This window comes from Pinus tabuliformis, chromosome 3_1 (assembly GCF_031772625.1).
Source record: "Pinus tabuliformis cultivar Carrire ecotype Pingquan chromosome 3_1, CPIR1, whole genome shotgun sequence".
NCBI lineage: Eukaryota > Viridiplantae > Streptophyta > Pinopsida > Pinales > Pinaceae > Pinus > Pinus tabuliformis.
In genome coordinates, this window is record NC_142301.1 from 844,962,657 (window position 1) to 844,987,648 (window position 24,992).

At 37.0% G+C, this 24,992-nt stretch overlaps 1 protein-coding gene across 2 annotated transcripts in view; it reads left to right on the forward strand.

The window, feature by feature from the left end:
* Nucleotides 1-24,992, forward strand: part of LOC149190171 (coiled-coil protein) — a 462,536-nt gene that overhangs the window by 237,891 nt on the left and 199,653 nt on the right. For both annotated transcript variants that reach the window (XR_016255961.1, XM_089412056.1), the window contains exons 12-18: nucleotides 12,514-12,646; nucleotides 14,349-14,390; nucleotides 14,555-15,220; nucleotides 16,704-17,272; nucleotides 17,416-17,479; nucleotides 17,661-17,763; nucleotides 17,887-18,065. Coding sequence is in view for 1 of the 2 variants with exons in the window: in XM_089412056.1 (XP_089268182.1) it covers nucleotides 12,514-12,646; nucleotides 14,349-14,390; nucleotides 14,555-15,220; nucleotides 16,704-17,272; nucleotides 17,416-17,479; nucleotides 17,661-17,763; nucleotides 17,887-18,065 (1,756 nt within the window). In the remaining variant the exon portion in view is untranslated. The remainder of the gene's footprint in view (nucleotides 1-12,513; nucleotides 12,647-14,348; nucleotides 14,391-14,554; nucleotides 15,221-16,703; nucleotides 17,273-17,415; nucleotides 17,480-17,660; nucleotides 17,764-17,886; nucleotides 18,066-24,992) is intronic.

The following is a 24,992-nucleotide window of genomic DNA, read 5'->3' on the forward strand; positions in this document are numbered from 1 at the left end:
CGGGAGTTGATGAGAGCTCTGGAAATCCCTGCGCTCGTAGACCTATAACCTGCACATACTAGTCAACTTGTTGGGGAGCATGTGCATTGGGTGTAGGGTATCACCCAAATTTTATATGAAAATATAAATCCATTAGAAAATAAATCTATGCTAAATGCAGTCTACTCTGGCATGATACATGAAATAAAATGCTAGAATTTATGATGCTCACACAATATGCAGTGCAACTGAGTAATATTTAATGCTAGCATACAATGCATGACCTAGGTATAATGATATTACTAATGCAACCAACATATCATTAGATCAATACCATACCTCATGCGCCTATGGCTAATCATGGGATAAAACTAGTGTTGACAATATCGGTGATATATCGCCGATAAAATATCGCTATATTTTTTCTCCTCGAAAATATCACAATATTTTCAAGATATCGCCGATATCTCGCGAAAATATCGTGCGATGATAGTAAATATCGCCGGTCTGTCTAACCTGTGCTTAGAAAAGGGAAAAAATATATATTTTTTGCTCATTTTGTTTTTCTAAGTGTTGGAGAAGGAAGGGGAGAGTGTTGTGGTAGTTGTCAAGGAGGAATTGAGGATCGAAGAGCCATTATCACCACCAACTACGAATTTTTTGTTGATCAAAGATTGAAGAACAGTGAGACAAACTTCATTTCTTCCATTAATAGGTATGTTCTTAAAAACCCCTATGTTAATGATTTTTTCATAGATTTAGGGTTATTCTTGCTTGCCTCTGCATACCAACATTTTGCTTTTTTTTCCCATTTGCTATGATTTTCATGCCCATGAGCCAATGCAAGGGTTTTCTCCATATTTGGACAGCAAACTCCATTTCTTTTTTTAACTTTCAAATGCACCCTCTTATTGTCATTTTTCATTGAATTCACATTGCAAATAATGTAGCAAAAAAATTATTTTGTAAAATGAGGTGGTTATTACTTATTATTTTTTGTGTATGGGTGGAGTAACTTTAATCATTAATTTTTTTTGTTTTTTTGGTGCCCTAGGTTTGAATTAGCTCACTACAAATATGCGAAAAGCCTTGGACCCATTTTGGGAGTATGGGGATCCTGATGGTGAGACAAATGGGCATATCTATCATGCAAATTGTGTGGGACCAGGATGGAAAGAGGGGTTATGCGATTGAAATAACATCTGGCTAGACTTGCTGGACATGATGTTGGGTTTTGTATAGTTTCTAGTCGGAGCTTATACAAAAAGCTCTTGAAGCAATTGATGAAAAAGACAGAAAGAAGGAAGAGGTAGAAAGAAACAAGGCTGAACGTACAGGTGGATCTTTCATGATGTCTTCTTCTGATTTTGAGGTTGAGGGTAGTGGGAGGGGCTCCACAACATCACCGGCTATTGCTAGTGCGAGGTCATCATTTTTTGTTCCATGAACAAGACATGGAGCACAACCTTCCATAAAATCAATTGTTAAAAAAAAGGATAAGCGAGAAGTAGATAGAGTTATGGGGAGGTGTCTTTTCTGGAGCGACTTACCTCTCAACATCACCAAAACCAATCCAGTTTGGTAGCCAATGTGTGATGCTATTGCTGTTGTGGACCTAGGGTACAAAAGTGCTACATATGGGGAGTTGCGGGGGTCAATTCTTCAAGCAGAAAAGTAGGACATCAACTCTAGATTGGCAGATTTGAAACAAACATGGGAAGTTTCTGGATACACAATGATGTTTGATGGTTGGACAGATAAGAAGGGTAGGACCCTTCTACATTTCTTGGTACATTGTCCTAAAGGTACCGTGTTTATTAAATTAGTGGATGTATCAAAACATATCAGAGATGTAACAATGATATGTGAGTTGTTAGATGGGTTCGTCCGAGAGATTGGTGTGCAGAATGTGGTGCAAGTCATAACAAACAATGCAACTAATTATGTTTCTACTGGCAGGATGCTTATGGAGAGGCACCACACATTGTTTTGGACTCCATGTGCAACACATTGTATCGATTCGCTGCTTGAGGATATGGGGAAACTCTCCTTCATCAAGGAGGTGATTGATATGGCTAGGAGTGTCCCCAAGTTTATTTATAACCATGCTTTTGTTCTTAGCCTCATGAGGAGGTACACTTGAAAGGAGTTGTAGCGTCCTGCAATCAAACATTTTGCCACCAACTTTATTAATCTTCAATCTTTGCTTCGATGCCAGTTCGAGTTAAAGCAAATGTTTGTTTTTGATGAGTGGCGTGATTGTAGATACAACAAGAGAGAAGACGGGAGAGCCATTGCAAAAATGGTGTACTCTGACACGTTTTGGCTCGGAGTAGAAGTGTGCTTAGTTAGTGAACCTATAGTAAAGGTTCTGAGATTGGTAGATGGGGAGAAGCCTGCAATGGCTTATTTGTATGAGGCCATGGATATGGCCAAGGAGGTCATTCGTTCTTATTATGCAGACAAGGGTTCCACTGGGCTTGATAGGCATATGATGTTGTGGGATGTGATTGATAGTCGGTGGACAGGGATGCTTCATCGACCCATTCATGTAGCGACACTCTTCCTCAACCCCGCATTTTCATACAAATGCGCCTTTGATTTTGATGCTGAGGTGATGGAAGGGCTCCATTCCTGTATTCAGGGGATGGTCCCTGATCTTGAGCTTCGTAGCAGAATCAATCACGAGATACAATTTTATCGGGATTGCGTTGGCCTATTTGGCTTTGATGATGCTATTAGGGAAATGATCCTCTTCATCCCACGTAAGTGACAAGTCATCACTGATTAGAATTTTCAATTTAGATTTTTCCTTATTTATAATTCTAGATTTTTAAAAATTCAATTATGTAACTTTTATTTGAAAGTTTAATTATGTTTTAAGTTTTTGACTTTTTTAATTTCTATATTTTGTTGTAGATATTTGGTGGAAAAGCTCTGGTGCAAGGGCACCAAATTTGCAAAAATTGGCCATAGGAATCCTAAGTCAAACATGTAGCTCTTTAGGGTGTGAGCGCAATTGGAGTGTATTTGAGAAAATACACTCAAAAAAGCACAACAGGTATAACTTTGAGCTTCAGCCTTCAGTTGAGCAATTACATTTATTGTAATTTTAAATTTTAAATTTTTGACCCTCAAGTGTTAAGAGTCAAGATTCAAGATTCATTAGTTTTTTTGACACCCTTACAGGTTGGAGTTTGCACGCCTTAATGATTTAGTGTATGTGTATTACAATATCTGACTTCGAGTGAAGCAAATAAAAGCACCAATGGATCCAAATGCCATTTCCTTAGACAATATTGATGTATTGTCTCAGTGGAGGGTGGAATCTGAGGTGTCCATCTTGGAGGAGTCACCTTCATGGTTAGAGCTAGATGATCCATTAGAACAGAGGCAACAAGGGGAGGAGGACTCGGAGGAAGAGCAACACGAGGAGGAGGAGGAGGCAGAGGAGGAGGAGGAGGAGGAGGAGACTGTGGGAGCATCAACATCAACACCATCTCCTATAGATATAGGAGAGCACAGCTCCATACCTAGCACTCATTATTTGACATTAGGTGGAGGGGCAGGGCCAGGGCTTTCTGCTGCTAGGGGCAGGCTTGACAAACAACCCATCATGTTTTCCCGTAAAAGGGGGAGACGACACTGATTTTAGATAGATAGCTGCTAGTTTTATTTGTTTTTCTACATATAACTCATGATGATGAGATACATTTATATATGTGATGTTATTTTGTATTGGTTCTCCACATTTGAGTCATTGATTGGACAATTATCAAGGATCAACAGGATTTGGTATCACCTTTGATGTATCATTTCTATTTGACATCATATATATCAATGCTTTCTTCATATTTATGTGCCACTGTGTTTATTTCATGTTGTTATTGCTTTACATGTTTAAAAATTTGCAAACAATGAATATATTATGCATTTTTTATGGTTGTCGATATTTTCGCCGATATTACTGATAAGATGTTTTTTGGACCCTCACCGATATTTTGCCAATATCGATATTATCAACACTGGATAAAACAAAGAAGCATTACAACTGACGTAATATTCTCATGCCTGATCATAAGGGTGGGAGGTGGGAAAATAACATGACCATGTATTATGAAGAGGAGTCACGGATAAAATAGGAAATGAGGAATTAGGCTTGCACCATTAGATTCTCCCTTTTAGACTAAAAATGGAATACACGATGATGAAGCTCAGGAAGTTTTGCTCAATAGCTATCTCAGGCATACAACTCTCATGGATGTCCCTCGTGGCATGTTGTGAGTTATATAAGGAAAGAGATGACATGGGGGTAGGGTCTCAACAAATAGGCTACTCATCATAAGAACCAGATTTGAAGGTAGCAATCGAAGTTGTCTCGTGATGTCCCCAAGTCAAAGAATTTGAATATGACAGGAAGACAAAAGGAAAATCAAGGGATGGCTCAAATGCATCAACAATCATATATTCTTGATTATTTGGGGTTTAAGACAAGACAAGGCCATTTTTAACATCATCATCAGTATCATAAATCTTGTCAAAATGATAACTTCTCATATCCCACTTCCCCATTTCTATATGTCAAGTGCCATGGTCAAAGGGACCAATTGATGGGGGGAGTCCACATCTGCAACGACCAAAAGTCGTATATGCAGCAAAAATATTTAAAATACTTCGTAGACAAAGACATCCGTCGTAGGATAATAATTGTGATTGTATATTGTATAAAAGAATTGATGGAGGATGATACAGATGAGAATGAGGGTCCTGTATATATAGCCAGGTAAGTACCCTTTCACGAACATGCATGTCTCTAAGAAATGCTTTTTCATTATTAGCTAACTAACCATTAGTTAATTTACTTGTTACTTATAATTATATTTATATTATTATGATTATTATTTATTATCTATTTTTACATAATTTATGTTCATAACATTGCCTTCCCCTTCAAAAAGCTTTGTCCTCAAAGCTTGTTGATGAAAGGACTTGAACTCTTATCTGCTGCGAATGTCTTCTCTTCTTGGGACGATCATCTTTGTTGATACAAGTTGATATGATCCTTGGAGTGATATATAAAATTGTCGTACTGAGAACGGATCAGACCATCCTAGATTGATCTTCTGCGGAATCAAATTTTGTGATGAATCGTTATCGTGGGACTGGATTTTGCAAACTTCAGTATTCCTGGAAACATAAACTTGTTGTTTATTTTCTGAGTGATACTGGTACGTAGATTGATGGGAAAGTCTTCTCTTGTGATTCAGATGTTGATACATAGTTCCTTTGGTTGGACTTCCCCTTATCATGTTAGTGGTTGATTCCTGATTTTCTTCAGGCACTGTTGTTGTTGAGTTGGCGACTGAATCATCACTTGGAATGTTCGTCATTTGAATGGCAACCTCTGAGTACGTCTTTACTTCAGTAGGATTTGGATTTGCCTGAACTGTGAGATTAGTGGAATTGATGTTTGTTTCTTCTTCCCCAACTTAGACTACTACATCTAGCGATTTTGATGCCTCATTTGCAACAATTTTTTCTAACCTATTCGTCAATGATTTCTTATCGTTCTTAAGTTTTTTAATCTATTTGAGCAGATTTTGGTTATGATTTTTGAGATGTAAGCATTCTTCATTTTCGGAGTCAACTTTATTTTGGCCTTCAAGGTTCTCGTCTTTTTAAAACTTGATTTGTTCTAATAATTTTTTGTTAAAGTCTTTTAAGCAGAAATTCTCCTCTTCTTTCTTTGATAGACTTTCGTTGATTTTTTTGTCAATTTTTTTTTTATCTTGTTCTAACTTGTGCTTCTTAGTTTTACACTTTTTGACTTGTGCAAGAAGTTTCTCATTGTGGTTCCTTAGATGCAAAATTTCTTCGTTGCATTCTGTTGATTTTGCATGAAACCGCTGTGTGAGATCTTTATATTTCTTTTTGGAGGTTTCACTCTTTTGTTGAAGTTTTGCGATTTCTTCTTTTAATTCTTTAATTTGCGTCTGGGCGTTATGTTGATATTCTTTTAAAGTAAACAATCTTTGACTTTGGGACAAGGTACTGTGCAATTTTTGTAAATCGATAAACATTGATCTCCTGCTCCACAAGATGGACAGCTGGTCCAAAACATTGAATTATGTACAAAATTGGTAGTTTATTCGTCCTTTTTTTTTAAATTTTCTTGTATTTGGTGATTGTCTTCACAATTTTGAAAGATTACTCCTTTAATACTTTTTGTTTATGAGGACTAAAAAAACTTGGGTAACTTTTAATAATCCCCTTTTTTTAAAATTACTTTGTTTATAATTTTTTTAAATTAATTAATTTATAATTTTAAAATTAGTAAAGTTAATTGAGTATATGTATATATATAATTAAATATTAATTAAATTATATAGTGTTAAATATTAATTAATTATATAATGATGAATTATATAACAAATTAATATAAAACAATATAACAATTTAATTTAACTATATATAAAAGTTATATGAAAAAATTAAGGATTCTTGTCTAACAAGGGACACGGAGGAAAAGGTGGCGATCGACGATCAACAGGGATGTTGGATGGTTGAATCTGTGGCTCATGTCGATTGGTGAGAGTGTGTGTAACAAACTAAATTTATATAAAAATAAACACAAATAATGTAAAAGACAACAAATAAGATTAATGATTAATTAATTAGCAATTAATGAAAAGGTATGTCCCTAAGGACATAATCGTTAGTGAAAGGGTACTTCCCTGACTATATATACAGGGCCCTCATTCTCATTTGTAACATCCTTCATCAATCCTTTTATACAATATACAATTTACAATCACAATCCTACGATGGATGTCTTTGTCTACGAAGTATTTTAAATATTTCCACTGTGTATACGACTTTTGGTCGTTACATTGGTATCAGAGTAGTTCGAACTTCGATCCTCTGGCCGCTTTATACAATATACAATTTACAATCACAATCCTACGATGGATGTCTTTGTCTACAAAGTATTTTAAATATTTCCACTGTGTATACGACTTTTGGTCGTTACATTGGTATCAGAGTAGTTCGAACTTCGATCCTCTGGCCGCTTCACTGCTGCACAGAGTCACGCTCTCTGATCCAGGCCCTTGGCCATCCAGGTTTCGTCAACATTGTTGCCGTCGAGATTGAAGCGTTTCGCTACACTTTTGGGAGTTTCTCCGTCGCTAATTCATTAGAGGCCTTTGGCCATTAAACAAAAAAAATAAAGAAAAAAAGAAGATAGTCAAAGAAAAAAAGTACATATAAAGATTAAAAAAAATTAAAGAAAAAAATCATATAAAAATATACTATTAAAAAAAAGATATATATGTAAAATTTGAAGGAGAACATTCATATATATAAAAAGGTTCTACATTATTGATAAAAAGTGCATGATAAAGTTAAGAGGGAATCTTTCCAAATATCTTTGAAACTATACATAGGAGAAGGAAGAGTAGATAATATTATCTTGAATTTTCATTAAGTGGTTTACAAGCTCGTGGTATTAGCAATCCATGGTAATTTCCCATGCTATTCTCAAGGTAAAAGAAGAACAAAAGGAATACAAAATCTCTTTATGTGAATGGTGAGTTTTACTTTTATGTGGAGAGAATTAACCGAGTCAAAGGAACATAAGTGGACACATAATTTATATTATACCCAAAAGAGATGAATAGTTGCGTTTCACTAGGGTTGTAACTTTTCAAAAAGAAAAAGAAAAGATTATAAATAAAAGATATATAAAGAGAAGTTTTATATTATAAAGGGGTATTTTAAAGAAAAGTTCAAGTCAAAAAAAAAGGAGAGAATATAAATTTAAAAAAAATATTAAAAATTAAGAAGGTTACGTGAAAGCATATCTTTTTATATAAGTATAAAGAGAAACATTCAAATATATATAAGTGAATATAAGAAAAGGGTAGTATTAAATTTTATTCCTTAGTGGATTAAAGGGAAGATATATTTTCTTATAAAACCTAAAAGGGTGAATTTGGAGAATATTCCAATTGATAGCTAAGTGTTCACAATCCATCAAATTAAAAGAAATTTTATATATTTAGATTACATAATACCTTAAGTCATCTCGACAAAACAAATGGGATCAATCTTTGACAAAAAAATTGGTGGAGCTCAATTCTAAAGTGATGAAGGAAGGAAGGTTTTCCTATAATGGTCTTTCAGTTACAGATCACGGAGTAATTACATTAAAAGGAAGTATCCAAGGAAGAGAAGTTAATGTCGCTATTAGCCCAAGCAACGATAAAAATTATATCAACATCAACTTGGAAAATCAGTGATTAAGTCCAGATCTAAGCATTGGTGCAAAGATTTTTTTTTTTTTGACCAAAAAGTGTATAAAATTAGTGATCTACAAGTGACAATAGGTCATTATGAGTACATATCTCGATTTCATGTTGTAAAGATGGATAAAAAGATAGACATCATACTTGGTCAACCCTGGTTTAAGGATTTGGGTACATTCATGTTAAACATAGAGAAACAAGTTTTGATGTTCCCTTATAAAGGGAAGATGGTCATGTTTCGAGACATAACAAGTAAATCAAAATCAAGAAAATCTTCATTAAAAGACCATATGGATATCTTAGACTTGACGTTTCAAGATAACGAAAAAACTATATCAAAGAAGCAAAAAGAGCTTGAAGAAGTCATCTGCAACAAAGACAAAAATTTTTCGCCTCAGAGATCACCAAGAAAAACTACTCGAACAAGTCAAGAAAGCTAAAGTAGCAAAGAGGGAACTCAAGGAGCATTTATTAGAGCAAGAAGAAGAAAATTTACGTTTAAAGAGCCTTAACCAAACATTAATAGAACAAATCAAGTGTTTAAAAGATGACAAGCGTGAAGGCCAAAATAAAGTTGACTCAGAGAATGAGGAATGCTTACGTCTCAAAAATCAAAATCTGCTCAAACAGATTGAAAAACTTAATGATGAAAATAAATCATTGAAAAATAGGTTCAAAGAACTTGTCAAAAAGGAAGCATCAAAATCTCTAGATGTAGCAGTCCAAACTAAAGAAACAAAGATCAATACCACTAATCTCGTAGTTCAGGCAAATCCAAACCCTATTGAAGTAAAAATGTACTCAGAGGTTGTCATTCAAACAGAGGACACCCCAAATAAGGATTCAATAGTTAAGTCAACAACAACAATTCTTGATGGAAATCCGGAAACTACCATAAAAACGTTTAAGGAAGTTCAAACAAGAAAAATTCCTTATCTACATCCAAATCTATATCACTTAGAACATAAACAAACTTATGTTTCGAAGAATACTGAAATAAGCTCAATCCAGTCATACGATAACTATTCACCACACATCTCCAAGGGTCAGAAGATTTCCCAGAAGATTAATCTAGGATGGTCTGATCCATTTTCAGTATGACAATTTTGTCTATTGCTCAAAACATCATATCGTCTTATATCAACAAAGATGAAAGTTCATAAATGAGAAAATATTCCGAATGACAGAAGAGATCTGATCTGTCATTAGTAAGCTTTGAGGACAAAGCTTTTTGAAGGGGAAGGCAATGTAACAAACTAAATTTATATAAAAATAAACACAAATAATGTAAAAGACAACACATAAGATTAATGATTAATTAGTTAGAAATTAATGAGAAGGTATGTCCCTAAGGACATAATCGCTAGTGAAAGGGTACTTATCTGGCTATATATACAGGACCCTCATTCTCATTTATATCATCCTACATCAATTCTTTTATACAATATACAATTTACAATTACAATCCTACGATGGATGTCTTTGTCTATGAAGTATTTTAAATATTTCCACTGCGTATACGACTTTTCATTGTTACAGTGTGGATGAAGGGTGGAATGTCGATGGATGGTATGCACGATATCGAGGGTGATAGCACCGTAGACGTCAGACAACGATGATGTTTGAATTCGTGGCTCGTGTTGATTGGTGAGAGTGTGGATTAAGGGTGGAATGACGATGGATGGTATGCATGATATAAATGGGAGCAGAGTACTATATGCGTAGCAGTGGAGTGGTGGCTGTCGGGGGATAGAGTGGATCGGTTCTTGCGACGTGGTTTGCTGGTGGTGGTGTGGATTAGTGGTCAACAACAGTGGAATTTTAATATGCAGCCGAGGGTCAACAAGAGGATGGTTGGGTGTTGGAATGGAAGGCACAACAGGAGCCGTAGGGATGGGAGAGTGTGGGCCGGTTGCTGCGGGGTGGACTGCTGGCCGAGTGCAGAGGGTAAGAAACCAAATGATAAATCTGGCGGCAAGGATGACGGTAAGGGTTGCGGTTACGATTAGGTAAGTCGTTTACGGGTGACGAAAGGGTGTAGTGGCTCGGAAAACAGTGGTTGAGCAGCGTTGTGGGCTCCAGTGGCTACCGTTGCTATGTTGATATGTTGTTTGGCGGGTGCGTTATACAATTTTTATGAATAATTTTTTTTATTTTTTTATATGTGATTTTTATTTTTTTATATTTTTTTCATTGATTATTATTATTATTATTATTATTTTTTAATTTTTAATTTTCATATAAGTTTTTTTTGTTTTGTTTTGTTTTTTCTAACTGGCCAAGGGCCTTTGACGAATCAACGACGGGGAAACTCCCAAAAGGGTAGCGAAATGCTTCAATTTCGACGACAACAAGGTTGACGGATAGTTGATGGCCAAACGTCGGAATCAGAGATGAGCTCTGTGCAGCGGTGAAGTAGCCAAAGGATCGAACAACTCTGATACCAATGTAATGACCAAAAGTCGTATACACAATAGAAATATTTAAAATACTTCGTAGACAATGACATCCATCATAGGATAGTAATAGTAATTGTATATTATATAAAAGAATTGATGTAGGATGATACAAATGAGAATGAGGGTCCTATATATATAGTCAGGTAAGTACCCCTTCACAAACAGGCATGTCTCTAAGAGATGCCTTTTCATTATTAACTAATTAACCATTAGTTAATTTACTTATTATTTATTATTATATTTATATTATTATGATTATTATTTATTATCTATTTACTATCTATTTTTACATAATTTATGTTCATAAAAACATCTTGACTCTATAGATGTTAGTAGGGAGCATTCGTGGATGCATGAGTTACCAACACGACCTTTGTTTTTCCACCCCTCTTGTGTGCCTTTTACTTCTTGATTTTCTTTGTATCACTGTTCATAGCTTAAGGGTTAGAGCTTGCTTTGCATGATGTAGCCGTTTTATTACCACTTAATGATGAGTCAACTTATTGCTCATCAGGGTTGGGACTTGCAAGGGTTCCTTCATTTTATGCGATGGAGCAATGATGTCGCTATTGTATTACCCCTTAATGATGAGTCAACTTATCGCTCATGGTTAAATAGTGCCAAACAAAAGCATGACACATAATCATCCTCAACATTTATATGTCCACCTCAATGATTATCATTTATTCAATTCTTTGGATTTATTGATTATTGAATTTTCCCACTCAATAAGCACAATTTTGTTTTGGGACCATTTTAGCCTGAAATTTACTCTAATGCAAGTTTCATTTCATACACTTTTTTGTATAACGGGGCCTATAAAGATAGATTGATGGATTTTGAAATTTGCAAACATTGTAGGGTCCTTCTTGCTCCTTGTGGCATAGTGGGGGTTGTGCATTTGAAAATTCCCATGCTATTTGCGGAGTGGCATTCTCTTTTAATGGGTTGGTCATGTTCCCATGGTAAAGGTATATGAAAATTATCCAAGAAAGTTCTCGAGGAAATGTACACAACTTCTAGTTGTATTTTGGTACTCATCGAGTATCAATATGAACTAGAATGATACAATTGTTTTATTGTTGCGGGAAAATAAAGTACAACACTAGATACACTCCTTAATTTAATATTGCTTATTTACTTATTCATGATTTTGAGAGTAGATTATCTTTTTTGAGTTTTCCCCTTGGAAAATAGATCCTCAGGAAACCTTAGGGCACTTCTCATTCCGAGGATGGTATGCAATGTAAAGTGGGTAGCATAGACCTAGTATGCTTGATCCAATAGGGACATTGAGTAAGGCCCACAAATATCAATTACATCATAGATGAAGCCAACCCATGGACATGATCCTAAGACCTGCTTGTAATGCATTGTATTCAATCACTCAACCTAGCCCATTGGCTTAAGTAGATTTCTTCTATATTTGTAACAATATTGTTAAATGACTTTGTCTATATGGCTTTTGACATTTCTTGTTACCATTTGATCCTTGCTGGTAGAAACAGGATCATCTAGCATGCCTTTTCCTCATGCAATATAGTCTCATAGCTCATTCCACAATTTACAATTTTGCATAAGGCTTTTTAGATATGATTTGAAATGTTGAAGCTGATGTATTGTTTTGTTATTTTTGGTATGTTTTCATATTTTAATGCTCTTTGATCCTCTATCTTGAAAGAAAGGAATTTGTTACTGTTTGAGCACAATGAAATAGTGAGTGTATTAGCAGCTTCATAGAAACTATTTGTTTTTTAAATTTTGTGCAGACTCACGTATAATGATCTCTGCTTGCAACTACCAGAAACAAATTTCAAGCATTGCTTGCTCAGGACATTGGAGGTGTTATTTGACTTGATGTGTTCATATTATGCGATGATGACATGGAAATCTTCTGAAATGGTATGTATGAAGTTGCATTTTTGGTAAATTTATTGAGTTGATTATAACCAGTAGATTACCCTAAACAATTTCTTTGGTTGCAATAAGTAGTGTGAAATGTCTTACTCTAAAGGTAATGTACAAATTTCACCCAGATATGCTTCCTCCAATTAAATGTGGCTATCAAAAAATCTAGTCAATTACATTTATACGTCTGCATAATTATAGATGTATGGTGCCACACAGAGGTAGAAATACACTGGCATTAATCTGATTGGAGCATGTAGAATCCATTGGAAACACTGTATAACAAAGTCACCTACAACAGGGAAATGTTTTCACACCATCTCTTTTCAAATTTTTAGGAAACACAAAAATGACTGATTAAAATTTAAAATATTTTGAAGGCATTTGATAAAATATTCTAAAAGATCATAAGTTCAAACAATTTCATGATTTTTGAATTCGAAATTTTTAAGGCTTTTTGGTTGTTTTTGGGTTTTGAATACAGATAAATAGGGCATATGTGAATTCTACTTTCTTTGTGGTGCCTGCCTTTTTTCCATATGAAACATGTCAGTTTGAGTTTTTCCGATTTTGTAGGGCATTTTATTCTTGTTTCTTTTTCAGAAAGCTTTTTATTGTTCAGAAGAAGAGGGGTGGAAGCATTTTTCTGTGGCCACTGTGAGCATCACCCAATGCAATAGGTGCTAATTGGGTCACTGGAAATCATGAGAAATTGGTTAGTTCACTAATGCTCATGGAACATGGGTCATGGATTAATGACTTGCTCTATGCTGCCACTGATAATCCCCTAAATGATATCTTCAATGTTCGACTGCAGAAGTCTCTAAAACATTATATTTGTCAGAATTGTTTTGCGTGTCAATCTTATTGAAGGATAATTTGAAGAATGCTTCGTTCATTCCCTTGTTATGAGTGCTTATTACCATGAGAAAAAGAGTTTTTGAAACCTGTTTCTTTCATTTCTCAAGACTCGGGAAATATTATTGGATTCCATGGACATTGCCAAAATGCTTTGCATTATGTTTTTAAGAGCCTATATGATTGTTAGTGGCTATTCTTTTAATACTGTAATAGCATTGGCACTTATCCTTACAATATGATGATCATAAAATTATTGTCTTCCTTTAGCAGCTTTCTCTAGCAGAAACTTATTTTAGTGATCCTCATGTGAGAAATGGTCTTGTTAAGTTGTGTATTCTGCATGTAGTTTTATACAATATGAACACCTATTCTGTCCTTAGTCTCCAATTCTGTCGTAAATGTGTATTATAAATATGCACCACTGAATAATCTAAAAGTAATGTAAATACACACAACTTTGAGGGAGCACTTGCCCCTTTATCTTTCATTCTTCCACTGTGTTTTTATCAGCAGGTTGTGCTCTTATTTGGTTTCCTGTAGCATTCTGACGGTACTGGATTGAAAAAGCATTTGCATCGTTGCGAAATATGTTAATATACTTAGATGAAATTGTTTGTAAGGTGTTCCTCTGATGTCCTATAGAAAGCATAATGCCTATGGGTTTGACTACATTTTCCTTCTCTGAATTTATGAAATGATCTACTGAAGAATTTTGTGGAAACTAATATGATTCTTAATACATATGAATATTTGACATAATAGTTAGTGATTAAAGATACAAATCGGGAGATACTAATCTGTGTTTATATGGTGAATGCGGCTGCTGATCTTGCAGGAGATCGAAAGTCAACGCTCACAAACTCCAGTGACTCGTAAGGTCATTTTTCTCGTTACCTTTATAGTTTTATTCTTGCATTTCAGTGAGATAAGATTATTGTTTTGATAAAAAATTATACAAAGAAATTTCATTATTAGATTTCATGGCTTCAAATTTCTCTTTAATTAATGCTTGCTAAACTCAATGAAGTTTCCTTTCCTCAGCCAACAGTAAATATTACTACAGAAGAAGGAAATGAACTTCAGATAGTTTCCGACAAACCTAGGCGTAATGGGAGTTTTGGATGCTTGCCGGGACAGTTACGGGGACGTCATAGTCGTAACTCTTCAGCTCCACTCACTGACTCATTTTTGGGTCAAAACCTCTCATGTACTGACTTATATTCTGTGTCAAAGCTACAAGATGAGGGCTGTAAGTTTTCTTCTTCTCAACGAGTTGATATAGGAGAAAAGGACAAGCTGGTTTCAAGTGCTGGAGAGATGGTTGTTGATAATGAAGGTCAACTGACTGAGTTGTCATCATCACAATGTCAGATGACACCTAATAAACGAGTTGATGATAGTGCAGTTTATGTGAACAGTGATTTATGTTTTGATTTGAGAAGGGAGGCTGTGTGCTTTGTTGGTCAAGCTTTGGACAGAGGTCGGAAAAACTTCTGGCAGCTTATTACAAGTCGTATGTCAACTTTGTTCTCCTCAGATGCAGTCTGTTCAACTAGCATGCATCAGTTTTTACAGTGCCATGAATGTGTAAACTTATTCATTGTGACTGGAGAAGCGTTTTGTGGTGTGGAAGCTACTCAGTTTAGGCAGAAAATGAAAAGTGTGTGTGAAAATTATTTTTGGATGTTTCATCGCCAGAATATGGAAGTATGTAATTTTATCCTTTTCCAAGTGTCTATCTTTTCAGTTCCAGAAGAAATAACTAAGAGAAGCATTATGCTAGGACGCCTAGACATTTTGATGAGTTGGATCAATAAAATTTGCTGTCTAAGTTTTACCAGGTCTTTGATCTTTAGGTTTATTAAATGTTTCTCTTTTTGAGAGTTCCTGTACTAGCATTGGTGCTGTAAATCCTAGGGTATCCTGTACGGAATCATGGATAGGTTCTGATTCACAATACATGATAGCATATTTATTTTTCTCTACTATTTCTAATTCATGCTTATGAACCTTACATATCTCTAATCACTGGTGGAGCATACTGTAGTTTCATTTTTTGTCTACTTTCATGATGGACAGGCCCAGGGCTTGCTGAATTATACTGAGATTTTTCATAATCCGTTGCAGTGTTCATTGATATTACTGTGCTCATTAGTGCCTCTCAACAACTACAATGTTATCAGAGTTGAATGATCCTTCTTAAAGAATCCTGTACACCTATAGAATGTAAATAGAAGTCACTGAGTATGTTGTTCTGGTAATTTGCAGTTTCAGCATCCTGTGCTAGTGCACTTTCTTATAATTTAAAATTTTCCTTTTCATGACATGCCTTAGGCAATCCTGCATTGGCATTTTCTCTTGATGTGCCCTTGGGTCCCATTGACTTAGTTTGGTCATTTCTGGACAATAATGTAATTTTTTTTCTTCTTCTTTCTATATTGTCCTTATATCTCTCATAAGATTGAATGACGTGAAATCTCTATAATCAACCTTATGTTTTAAGGTCATCGAGCTCATTGGTTAATTGAATTATTATTTATTTTTCGCTCGGATTCAACAATATTCTCCAAGTAAGAGGTGGCATTCTTTTGATATCTACCATTTTCTGGCAATTGCAACACCACAAAGTTGTGTGGACAATTTATCTCTGTTCAAACGGAAATATTTGAGGTCCTATATGAAATTGAGATGTATACTGCTTGAAAGTATTTTTATTACTTCCAGTGTTCGAATAAATAATCTGGACACATGTAGAACATTCAGGATCTGATGCAGGAGATTTACCTGTTGTTCAAAAAATCTTCTGTAGCATACCTGAGGTAGCTATCGGCATCCATAAGGGTAATTGAGTATTAAGTCATATAGGTAATGGACACAAGGTCAAAAAACCATGTAATAGGATTCATTTTGTCAGGGCCATATATAATTGGTACATTCCCCTAACATTACACTAAGTAAATGTAATTAGTACATATTATTGTAATGATGTGCTTGCAGGTTATGCAATAGATGCTACTTCCTGTTTTTCTAAGAGAAGATTTTGTTGTTCCCATATATCCTAAGATAATTTAGAATTTGTGATTGGTTCCATCCATCTGTTGGATAAATGTATCAGTATTTGCAAGTTCTTGAACATAATACAGTAAATGAGCATGGCAATAAATTTCTAATAATATTCCCCATGTTTCAGGCACTGCGGATTGTTTTGGAGAAAGAGACTTGGCAGCAGATCTCTCCAGAAACCATCAAAGCAGTAAATTTAGCTGGCCTTGTGGGAGATGGAGCCCCTTTATTAGCGCCATTCCATATTGGCCTGTCTAGAGAACCAGGATTGAATTCTAACCACCATTCTAAAGAAGAGGAAAGCAAAGAATTACATGCTGGATTTGGTCAGTGGTCCAAAAGAGGAAACCCTTTTCGTCATAAGAAGAGTCCTACTTCTAGGGTTGATGATTCTAGCTTAAATGAGGTTTCTATGTCAACAGTTTCCTATTTGCTTGGTAAAGGAAGTGCAGGTTGTGTGGGTAATGGTACAGTTGTAATTGGGGCTCTGGGAAAAAACAATTCTGGGAACGGAAACTTCATCGAGGGGGGCGAGGAGGAGGATGAAAATGAAGATCTTCTTGCAGATTTTATTGATGAAGACAGCCAACTCCCAAGTCGTGTATCCAATCCGACAGTTAAACGAAGCACACCATCCAGAAACTGGAAAAGTGAAGAGATTGAAGGTCTAACAGGATCTTCTGTGTCTCTTCTAAGGTGACTTATCCTATTTCTCATGGGTTCATAATGTATAATATGTTGGTCATTTATTATATATCCATGGATTTGGACATGCAGTTTTGTCTGTATATACACATAACTACCACATAACGTATGACAAGGGCTGCTGGATTTTGTAGATGGATGGATAAATATGCAAGACTTATGCAAAAGTTGGAAACAATCAACATTGAATTTTTCAAGGTACATAAGAACTGGGTTTTTATACTGGACATTTACAATTTAGTAATCTCTCATGACTAGTCTGCTGGTTTTGATATCTCAAGTGCTCAATGTATTGTCAATTTTTCTCTCTTTACCGTGATACCAAATGTTTTTCAGATAAGATTCTGATGCTGCCGTGATGCAACTTCTTTTATTACAGGGAATATGCCAATTATTTGAAGTTTATTTCTACTTTGTCTTTAAGACATTTGTTCAGCGAGATGTATCTAGTGGTAGTCGAGGTTCAGTGGAATCTCTCAATCGTAAGCAGGATCTGCCCCCCCAGACCTTAGTAGTCATTCCTTTAAATGTTATAAATCATCCTTGGGTTCTCAAGTTCGTATTTGAAGTGGTGATTAATTGTTTCTTTATGTTCATGCTAGCAGCTCGACTAAGAACAACCTTAGTTAGAATAACACAAGATTTGCAAGAGCAAAGGCCAAAATTACAAGCAGCAGCAGCAGCTGCTCCAGCTTCAACTAATAGTTCCTTTTTCCAAGTTGAAGTTTCACCGATGAGTCCTATGCATTGTGTGCCTGGACCAACCAAATATTATGGTTTAAAGGTAATCACATTCCTCATGTCTGATAACAGCTATATTTTCATATAATAACACTCTTCTATATTTTTCTTGGAGAAATGATAGCCCTCTTTTATGCCTCCGTTTTAAAATTCTTAATTTTTTTCATTGATACTGTTATAAAGTGGAAGCAGTTGTTGCACAGATCATTTTTTTAAGCTGTCAGCGTGTTTATAAAATTTATAGGAATATCCAAGTATGTTAATCAAGTTAACAGCCGCTTGTATGAGCTAGCATAAGTATCATAACAATCCGGTGTAACCCTAACTCTAGATTGATCACCACCACCTAGACTAGTGCCTTGATCTAAATGGGCAGCAGAGTTACCCAGGGAAAACTTAATGGAGATGGCCTTGATGAAGAGGGTGAGCGGGCTGAAGCTTTTTCTTACAAACCCTAGCAGCTTCCTTAAGAGGGGGATTTTAAATTCAAGAGATGCGCTATTCAGAGTTCTCTTGAAGGATTGAAGGAAAACAATTTCATATGGCATAAGGAATCAAGATATGAAGATAAATATAGCAATTTTAACCGTGGCACACTTAAAAATTCTAGTTCACATAACATAGCATGCAAAAGAGAGAAGATAAGCAATAAACTTACAAAATCCCCACAAGAATATCTTCATCCAATCCCAAGAAACCATCCTCAAGCAAAAATCCTTCTCCAAGACCAATTCTCACCATAGAGTCACATTCAATTTATATGAGGGTGACCAAGTCATTTTTCAATGATTTTACAAGCAAAAGCCCTAAACAAGTTTACTTGAGCATTCAACTAGGTCTAAGGTCACAAGCTGACCTAGAAATAGCTTTAAAACATACCAAAATTCCAAAAATAACCTATATATGTGGAAGAAAAAATACCTTCAAACATAACAAAATGCTAAAACTAACCCACACACATGGGAGAAAAATGGTCTCCACCATGATGTCATCCTCCAAAGTAGGCAATATTACATCATTGAACTATGATAAGGGTCCAAGATTGATGTCATCCAAAAGAATTCCTATGTCACCCTTTTCATTCATGTGAGGGTGATGTGGCACCTCTAAGGGAAAGCACCGACATCAAAGATTGTTGTGCTCATTGTTTTAAAAAACGGCCAAGCCGAGTTAGACCGAGCCAATGCCTGGCCGGGTCGGCTTGGTGGCCGAAACAGAATGGCTGGCCGGGTTGTTACCGAGCCAGTCATTGACTTGGTCGACTCGGTAACAACTCGGCTGAATCGGTAATGACTCGGCCGACTTGACTCTTTGACAAAAATCTTGAAGCACATTTGTCAAAAGTTGTTCCGCCTCCTACATATCAATGGTTGGGTTGTTTTTTATTGCATATTTATAGCCCTAAAGTAATCTATCACTGTGAGAAAGTTTTGAAAATTACAAGGCCGAAGTATGGTTATCCTAGTCACATGAATTAGAAAACTGAAACAATGCATTGAGCCATACAATGTTTTTAAAAAGGCAAATGTTCTGGCAATGGACTAATAAATACATATTTACCTCTGATTGTTCTTGAGCTTGACCATAATTATATCAAGGGTTTTGAGACTTCATTAGGGGCAGAGAATTGATATTATTGTTGTTGTAGTCTAGTGATTGTCCATAGGCTGAGGCAGAAAAGAATCCTGGCATTGGTGGCTAAGTATGAACTTTGTATTGGACAGTGCACTGGGTGCCATTTTGATATAATGAATATATTCATGAGCCTACTTTGATCATATGTTGTCTTCTCTCATATTCTATAGCTTTGTGTTTGGAAACATGAATGAAAATCTTTAAAATTATGTTTTTTATAAAAAAATAAATATTTAATGTATTTTTTACAACAACCGAGTCATTGAAATCAAACTGGCCGAGTCGATACCGAGTTAGAGTCAGAGCCGACCCTCTGTTGTTTCTGGACCGGAGTCGGAGTTTTAAAACATTGGTTGTGTTAGCCTTCCCAGGTCATCTCAGTGATAACCATCCTCATCTAGGCTCTTGAACAAGGTATTGTCCATCAAACAAGGTAAAGGCTAGCTTAGGGCGTCTTGCGTCCATCTGGGTACATCATGAGATAGTCCAATGGGCAAGCTTTCAAGGTCAATGTTTCAGCGTTTGGACGCTGATCAAGAGATGTAGCATCATGTGGAAATTGCTCATGGCCCAATGCTCATCTTTGGAGGGGCAACGTTGGGCCCACAAAGACAAGTTTGCGCTCATAATGAGCTAGGGACCGCCTAGAAAGTGTTGAAGAAGAATTAAGTTATCTCTCAAAGGTTCTCTACTGCAATGTGAAACCACCTGAACAAAACCTCTCAAGATCAAGTGAGATCACCTTAATTGGGAACATGAAACCATTAAAGTATCATAGTGAGCCATATCTAATGTTAGGGGCATAGAGATACTAAACACAAAACTCACTTTCAAATGTCTAATTAGATCAAAATCTATAAACAAGTTACCTCACTCTTGTTAGGGATGACTAGGTCAACAACCCTTTAAGGTGTTTCTAGCGCCTAAGGGAAGTGACATATGCTAGGTTATCCCATCAATCTATAGGTGGTGGTGATATGCTAGTCAAGGAGTGGGAGAGACTTCAAGGCAGGTGCCACAACAATGAGACCAACTAATGGGGGTCCAACATTATGAGTCTAATAATGTAAACAAGGATCAATCATGGTGGCATGAGTTACCCCTTTTGTCAGCCTACTTTTTCCACCACTTTGTGTGCTTTTTACTTTAATGGTTTGTCTTTATTTAGTGCATGGCTTAGGAGCCCATACTTGCTTTATGCTTTTCCAATACCCCATTAAGATGTTGCAATTTCTCACTTATCAATGTTGGGATATTTAAGAGTTCCTTTATTTAGATAAAGCATTGAATACTTGAGGAACTAGAGTCAAATACTAACCTCCCAAGTGAAGTGTGGGAAATACAATTGAGATCAATCAATCATCTAATTTACCCTGTAATCTATATCAATATGCCCATAACATTAAATGAGACCAAATGATTGCAAGAATGGTTAGAGTACCTATTGAGAGTTGACCCTCCTTCCTTCAAGAATGCTTGATGGGATAAAGATCTGACCAGAGCAATGGGTGGAGAATTCTTGCTTAATTCTATGCTCTGAGCATCATGGGGCTATTGGCTAGCTAGATGTGAAATGAGGAGAGTTTGTTTCGTCTATGGGTTACCCACTTTTGGTGGGTAATAGGAACCATAAGTTTCAACAATATATTCTACACAATCTGAGTTCCCCATGGATTTTTTTGGGTGCTGAATCTATTTATGCATTCAAAAACACATTTTAAACAACATATAATCACAATATTGTCAAATTTTGTATCACAAGATTTGGACAAAAAGAGAAAAAACGTTGAATGTTTAGGCTGCTCCCTTCATTGGCCATCGAGATATGTACCTGAATTGTTGAATATTAGATTTTAATATAAAAGAGTACATTCCTAAAGTAGTCCTAGTTTGGGTTTTCCTTCCACACCTTCATAATTGAATTCAAATAATTTTTGATAAAATTCAAATAAATTTGAATAAGTTTTATAAAATTCAAATAAGTTGACTACTGCAATCTTCACAAATAAATATAGGAACTAAAAAATAATGCATACACAAAGTTATTGACACCGGTAGTTTTGGACAAATTGTCCTTGGAAAAACCCCAATGTGGGGAAAACCAGTTCTGTAGATGATGTTAATTTTCCAGTGTTCTATTCTTAGCGCAATCACTTATTCCAGTTATTCTTCAATTAGCAATCACTTTTCCAATAAATTCAATCTTTCAATGGCAGTAAGAAATTGTAGATAGAACAATAATTCAAATGCAATAGAAGACAACCAAGAACAAGAACAAGAGAGACATAAGATTTGGTCAAAGACAAGGGAAAAACCCTACAAGGGGGAAAACCCCTTCAAAATTCTTCTTCTATTAGATTGTCATCAATTGTTAAGCAGAGAGATACAATGTTCCAATTCATCAACAATGAGTCAAAGGTCAATAACTTTGATTATCTAATTTAACTAACCATATCCAATGAGAGATGAGCCCGAAAGTCAAATATTATCGAAAGTTAAATTTTGCAATTTGTTGGAATTTCTAAGTTTAACCCGTTAGAAATTCTTCCTGTACTATCTGGTTTATTTCTTCCTACTTGTTTAATTACTTAACAAGTTATTTATCATGTAAATACTAAAAATAAACACAAGTACAATATCAACATCTACAGATCATTAACTGAAAGAAAACAAGAACACAAGTGACACTATTATTTCTGGACCAATGTCCCCATAAAAACCCAATGCGGGAAAACTGGTGCAGCTATTCAGAGGGTTATATTGTTGTGCAGTTTATCAGAGTACAACAGGGTGCCTAAACTGGCTCACTCGATAAAGAAAAATATATAGCAACGATACCTCTATATTCGGAAACAGGTATTCAGAAAACCCGTCCCACGAAACCCTCTCCGATACAACTGAAGCTTAGCGCTGGCCCTTCTGGCCTCTGCGTCAGCCTCCTGCTAACCTGCGTCAGCCCCAAGACCCTCTGCATCAACCCTCTGAGGCACTACGTAGCCTCTAGGAGCCTCTGCGTCACTCCCTCTGCCCTCTGCGTGGATGACATAGTCTCTTTGGGCTCTGTGCTGCCTTTGCTGGGCCCTGCATAGCCTGGATTGACTACTGCTCTGTCTCTCTTCGCTTTTGTGCTGGTCTCCCAGTATTGTCCCTGCCTCTCTACCTTGTGCTCACTGCCCCTCGTTGTTGATCATTGATTCACTTTTGCTTAGCAACCTCGCTCTAGCAAAATGAATGACTGATCACTTTGGTGTGTTCTCCAACTGACCCTCAAGCCTCCTCTTATACTTTTCTCGTTCGTCCATCAACGACCGAGATTAAATCTCTAATCAACGGCTAAGATTAGATTTGGTTTGATCCATGACTTTTGGAACCTTCTAACCCAATTTTATATTAACACCCATTACTATTTTATTTTTCCAAAGTTTAGACTTAGGAACTCCATTAAAATATTAATTATTTTAATATCTCCCGAACCGGTTAGAATCTGCCCAAACCATTTCTAGGCCTTGGAGATCTCATGTGCCTCTCCACTAATTTTCATGGCTAGAGTACGTCCGATGCTACCCCAAATTAACACTCCCTCTTAGTGAGGACTGTGATCTAGTAGTACTCCACACTGAGTATCACACTGATTATCCAACATCGGTCCTTGTGCTGATGCTCAGCCTCCCTGCCCAATGTCCTCTGCACTGCTGCATCCTGTACTGCTACCCATGGCCTTGCCACTGCTACATCCATACGACAACTCCCTTTGCATCTGTGCTGCTACTGGTCCATCCTCCCAACACTGCATCTGCACTGCATCCCCTCTCATCATGCTGCATCGTGCTATTGCATACTGCTACTGCTACTGCACTGCAACTCAGTACTGAGAAGTAAGTAACTGATCCACCCAACTCTGACATCCCTATTAGGCTAGAAACACTCCCGATGCTGAAGCTCCCTCTGCCACGACCAAGTGCTCCCTCTATTAAACTTTGCGCTGTTGCAACAACTCCATGCATCTCGCATTGTTGCACACCTCTGTGTGCCATCCTGAACCGGTGCAACACTCCTGTGCCTCTCGCACTGTTGCAGCCTGCTAGCCTTGTGCTGTTTCGGGAATCCTGCATTGTAGCACTCTCTGCCGCTCCATCTGCAGTCGTCTCTACTGCAATCCGCCAGTCTTGCTACTCCTCTTTGGGGCTCCCGTAGCAAGGTATAATCCAAGAGGTTGGGTACCTCAAGGATCCTGCCTCTCATCACTTATAGTTCGTCTGACCTCAACTTGATGTCTCCCCACTTCTTATCAAGTGATACATCAGCACTCATGGCACAATCGTCCTCCTCCTTGACTTCTTTCTTCGCCTTTGCAGGCGCTGCCTTCGAGTCCGAAGCCTCTCCCTTACTCTTCTTCCTAGGACACTGGTTCGCAAAATGGCCCAATTCCCCACAATGGAAGCACTTGACCTTGGAGAGGTCCATCTTCCTCTTCTTCCTCCTTGATTCTAACCCCTTTGTTGCTACTCCCTGCCTTGGTCAGCCGTCTGATCTCTTCTTGACGAAGAGCTGCACACAGTTCTTCCCAATCTGGAAGACTTGTCCTACCCATTATGCTCTAGACAAATACCTCTCAGTCCTCGGAAACTGCATTCAGTGCGGTCCTCAACATCAATTCCTTATCCGGCGTGGCCCCTATGGAAGTAAGCAATGCCCTTAGCTGATTCTCCACGAGCATCTTCCTCTGCACAGGAGTATTCTAGTACAATGTCTTTAAGGCATCCCACATCTCCTTTGCCGTTTCCTTCTCGGCAATGTGGTATCCCACATGATCCTTGACCCCATCAAGGATGATGCACTTAGCCTTCGTCATTGCCTCGTCGTACATTTCATTAGCTACTGGGTCAACTAGGACAGCTATCACTCTTGTGATGAAGCCCTTGAGGTGATGTTTGTCTAGAACGGATAAGATCCTGACCTTCCAGACCACAAAGTTGGACGCTTCGTCCAGCCTATCCTGATCCCTCAGCGCATTCACGGCCATCTCGTTGTGCTTCTTTCGACTCCTCTGTGTCTCTCTACTTCCCTCCTGGAAGTCCTCTGTTCGACTCCTGCTGAGTCTCTCAACTTCCCGTCTGGAATTTCTCGGTTTGACTCCCTTTGAGTCTCGATTTCCCTTCTGGAAATGCCTCTGCCAACGTCAAGTTGCCCCACTCCGATCGTTTGTGCAACTGCACCACTGATCCAAATTCCTTGGCTAGAAATCCGCCTCGGCAGCAACTCCCTCCACCTTGGTCTTGCCCTATTAGGTACTGTTCTGACCACAGTACCCCACCAGCTTTGCTCCGCAAATTAC